The sequence below is a fragment of the Lactuca sativa genome, chromosome 5, assembly GCF_002870075.4.
Source record: "Lactuca sativa cultivar Salinas chromosome 5, Lsat_Salinas_v11, whole genome shotgun sequence".
Taxonomy (NCBI): domain Eukaryota; kingdom Viridiplantae; phylum Streptophyta; class Magnoliopsida; order Asterales; family Asteraceae; genus Lactuca; species Lactuca sativa.
Window position 1 is genome coordinate 55923828 of NC_056627.2, and position 4886 is coordinate 55928713.

A 4886-nucleotide genomic window follows, 5' to 3' on the forward strand; every position below is an offset into this window, starting at 1 on the left:
ATTGCTTATGGATATCCTTAGTTGTACGTTGTTCTAAATAGCAATCATTAGCTAAGGGTGGGCGTTAGTCTAGCTAACGTCCCTCCGATGCTTAAGTTAGTAATGTATTCGAGGAGAAAATAAGTAATGATGAAAAGTTTAAGGTAAAGAACATGTTCACCTCGGTTTTGTTGAAGATCGATTGATCTTATTTATATATAGTATGCTCTGAGATGTATAACATTCAAGGATCTTGGCAAAATGTCTCCTTCGAGTGTTGCTAGCCAATATGCTCCTTTTGCTGCTTCAGCGTCTATGAGATATGGTCCTTCCCACTTAGGAGCTAATTTACCTGCACTAGGATCCTTGGTGTTTTAGAATGTTTTCCTTAATACCAAGTATCCTATTTGAAATCTTCTAATTTTTATGTTCCAGTTGTAAGCCTTGGCGATCCTTTGTTGATGAGGAAAAATGCGTATATTGGCATGATCTCTAAGTTCGTCAACAGTGTCAACATCCTGGGCAAGGATCCTGTCATTGTTTTCATGATTTTGGAGCAAGTATCTTGTTGTCGGGATCACTACTTCGCTAGGGATCATTGCTTCTGTCCCCAACACCAAGGAGTAGGGGGTCTGACCTGTGGCTACTTTGGAAGTAGTCCTATCTCCCCATAGGACAAAAGTAAGCTCTTCTACCCATCTTCCTTTCTTTTCATCTATCCTTTTCTTCAAGTTGTTTATTATGATCTTGTTGCTAAACCATTAGCTTGGGGATGAACAGTAGTGGACATTATCATTTTGATTTCCCAACTCGTGCAAAAGTCTCTTGTCCTCTTTCTTATGAATTGGGATCCATTTTCACATATTATTTTAGTAGGGATCCCGAACCTGGTCAAGATATTACGTTTAATAAATTCGACTACCTCTTTGTCTCTAACCTGAATGAAGGCTTTAACTTCGATCCACTTCGAGAAGTAATTAGTCATCACCAACATGAAGACTCTTCCTCCTAGAGTTATTGGTAATTTTCCCACTATATACATTCCCCATTTCATGAATAACCATGGAGAGATAATAGGATGTAGAGGTTCTGCTAGTTGATGTAGGATATTGCTATGTATTTGGCAAGCATCACACTTTTAAGCATGTAGAAAAGAATATATGTTCATTGTTGGCCAGTAGTATCATGTTCTCAATACCTTGGAGCATAAGGATCTGCCCACAGTATTATTGCCACAGTCTCCTTCATGTATGTCCTTCAAGACTTATGCAGCTTCAGGATCTTCCAAGCATCTAAGGTATGGACCTGCCATAAACTTTTTATAGAGTTTACCTTGGATTATTACGAAACTTAAGACTCTTGTTCTGAATGCTCTTACGCTTTTTTCTATTGTTCGGATCATGCCATTTTGGAAATACTCCATAATGGGTTGGATCCATGATCATGGACTTCTTCAAGGATCCTGTTCGTCGGGATCCCTTTGAGGAGGGATCTGAGGGTCAGGATCTCTGATGGCTGCTACACTTATTGGTTGTTCGGGATCATCATGTATGTCGGAAAAGGCGTCTATAGCTGGAGTTATTATGTGGGTTATAGGGATCATCATTTCTGGTGGGATCCTTAGGGAGGATCCTAAGTTGGCTAATGTCTCTGCTTCTGTGTTTTCTTCTCTGTGAACTTGGGTTAGACTAATGTTTTCAAAATCAAAGGCTAATTTTTTGAGGACCTCGCCACCTTTCACTACATAAGATCCATTGAAGTAATTAGTTAGTAATAAAGAATAAAAAAGATACCTGAAGATCCTTAATTTTGAAGATCCTTAGCCAATTGCAGTCCCATGATGAGCGCTTCATATTCCGCTTTATTTTGGGTTGCGTTAAATTCGCAACTAACATCCTAGAGTAGGATATCCCCCATGGCGATTTTAGTATGATCCCTAGCCCAGTTCCTTTTTAGTTTGATGCTCCATCCATGAATAGTTTCCATTTTCCCAAGTGTTCATCTTCTAGGAGTTGTTTAGCTTCAATGTCTACTTCGTTTTGTAGATCATCACTAAAGTCAGCCACGAAGTATGCTAATGCTTACGACTTCATGGCGAATCTTGGCTCATATTTGATGTCAAACGTGCTTAACTTCACTAACCATTGTGCCATCCTTCGTGACATCTCTGGTTTTCTCATCACATTCTTAATAGGATAATTACTTTTCACATGTATATTATGTGTCTCGAAATAATGTCTTAACTTAGTAGAATCATTTACTAATGTAAGAATTGATTTTTCGAGATAAGAATACATGGTCTCAGGATCCAGAAGACTTTTAGTTACATAGTAGACAGGATGTTGGTCTCTGTTAAGATCCTTGGCTAGGACAACACTTACTGCACTTGAGGATACCGAGAGGTAGAGGAGAAGTGGTTCTCCATCTATAGGCTTCACCAGTTGTGGTGTGGAACTTAAGTATCTTTTGAGTTTCTGAAAAGCTTCTTCGTGTTCTTCGGTCCATTGAAACTTCTTGTTCTTTTTCAAGATATCATAGAAGGGCTTACACCTTCCTGAGGATCTTGAAATGAACCTGTTGAGTGTTGCTACTCTTTCGATTAGCCTTTGAATGTCTTTTGTTGAAGATGGAGATTTCGCACGATGATTGCTTTGATCTGCTCCAGGCTTGCTTCTATTCCTCTCTTGGTTACCATATACCCAAGGAACTTGCCTAACTTCATCCCAAACTGGCATTTAGACGGATTCAACTTCATCTTGTATTCATCTAGAATATCGAAGGCTTATTTGAGATCCATGAGATGATCTTCAGCTTTCATGGACTTCACCACCATTTCATCAATGTAGACCTCCATGGTATCCCCTATCTTATCTTTAAACATCCGGTTCACCAGTCTTTGATATGTTGCACCTGCGTTTTTAAGACCAAAAGGCATTACAGTGTAACAATATATAACTATTGGTGTTATAAATGTTGTATCTTCTTGATCGGATGGTTCCATCTAGATTTTTTGGAATCCTGCTGGAGCATCCATGAAGGTTAAGAGTTCATCGCCAACCGTTGTATCTATCATGGAGTCAATGTGTGGCAAAGGAAAAGGATCCTTAGTACAAGCCTTGTTGTGATCCGTGTAGTCTACACATACTAGCCAATTGTCGTTCTTCTTTTGTACGACAACTACATTAGCTAGCCATCCCGGGAACTTCACTTCCTTGATCGTCCCTGTCTTGAGGAGCTTTTCCAGTTTTTCTTGGATGATCTGATTCCTTCTGGGTGCACACTTCCTTCTCTTTTGATGTATCGGTCTGAAAGAAGGATCAATATTAAGTTTGTGAGTGATAATATTCTTGTCTATACCTGTCATATCTTCGTGTTTCCATGCGAACCTCTTGTTTCTGGCTCGAAGGAAGTTTAATAGGTCTTGCTCAATTTGCTCAGGTATTGAGGATCCTATGAGGACTTTAGCTTTAGTATCCTCTCTACTCAGGGGCACTTCCTTCATGTTTTGCTCTTTCTTTTCTAGAACATGTCGTGCCCCCCGCCTTAATTGATATGCTTGCTGGGGTTTCGTCGTAGGCTTTATAGAGGTTTTATAACATTCCTTTGACTCTTGTTGATCTCCCATGATCTTCAACGTTCCCCACAGAGTAGGCATCTTTACACACTGATGATATGTTGATGGAACCGCTTTCATCTCGTGGATCCACAGTCTACCTAATATCACGTTATAAGAAGATAAGGTGTCAATAACACAAAAATTTTATATATAGTTTACCCCCTCTATGTATATTGGTAGCTTTATCTCCCCGATGGTGTGTTTCGTTTCTCCGCTAAATCCTATGAGGACCGAGGATCTTTTGATTATATTCGATTTCGTGATGTTCATCCTCATCAGTGTGTCCAAGAGTATGATGTTGACTGAGGATCCTCCATGAACAAGGATCGTTCTGATGAAATGGTTGGCAATGTATAGTGTTCTCACGAGTCCATCATGGTGAGGATCCTGGATCTCTTCCATGTCCGTCTCGTCAACGTGATTTCCTTTTCGTTGCTAACTGAGGTATTCTTTTGTGGTCTATCCTCCTTTTCAGTTTTAGAGATTCTTCTTGGCATGCCTTTTAGCGTGAGAATAAGAAGTACCACAAATCTTAGATCCACCTGAGATAACATTAATTATCTTTGCGTTTGGGGGTGGAGATCCTAGTTTTTCCGGGATCTTGTGACCATCCTGGTTATTCTCCTTGGACTTTTTTTTGAGGATCTCTTTAAGATGCCCTTTGCTAATGAGGTAGCTGATCTCCTTTCCTAGGGCTATGCAATCCTTTGTCATGTGACCAAAATCTTCATGGTAAGCACACCATTTGGACTTATCTTTCCTACTGGTGGACTTTTTTTATCCTTCTTTGGCTGCCTTGATTTGTCCCTGAGATCCTGGATAACATAGATTAAACCTGAAACATCCACAGAAAAACAATAGTCAGTGAAATTAGGAGGTTCCTTTTCCTCTCCATCATCTTCGAGGGCATTAACCCTGTGATGATCTAGTTTGGAATAGGGCTTTGATTTTTAGGATCTTGGAGTCAAGGATTTGGCCTTCCTATTGGGATTCTCGTATTGACTTGAAGGGTTGCCCCTCTTCTATACTTCTTTATCATCTTCAAGCCTTATGAACCTCAATGCTAGTCACCTAACTTCGTCCAATCTCTTCCATGGAATCATCACGATATCTTCATAAAAGGATGAATCCTTCCTTAGACCCATCTTGAAGGCCCCCACAGCAGTCACCATGTCAATGTTGGGGATGCTCAGAGCTTCCCTACCAAACTTGTTAACAAAATCCCTTAGTCGCTCCTTAGGATCCTGAACCACCGGATAGAGATCACTAGTGATCTTCTCAAAGATTCTGC

At 40.1% G+C, this 4886-nt stretch overlaps 1 protein-coding gene across 1 annotated transcript; it reads right to left on the reverse strand.

The window, feature by feature from the left end:
- Positions 1-2980: 2980 nt before the first annotated feature.
- Positions 2981-3673, reverse strand: LOC111915615 (uncharacterized). Its single transcript, XM_023911256.1, has one exon. It carries the CDS (start codon positions 3671-3673, stop codon positions 2981-2983), a length of 693 nt encoding a protein of 230 aa, XP_023767024.1.
- Between the last annotated feature and the right edge of the window lie 1213 nt (positions 3674-4886).

What these genes read in the sequence shown, in the direction of transcription:
- LOC111915615 (XM_023911256.1), bottom strand. Translation starts at nt 3,673, where the DNA reads ATGAAAGCGGTTCCATCAACATATCATCAGTGTGTAAAGATGCCTACT.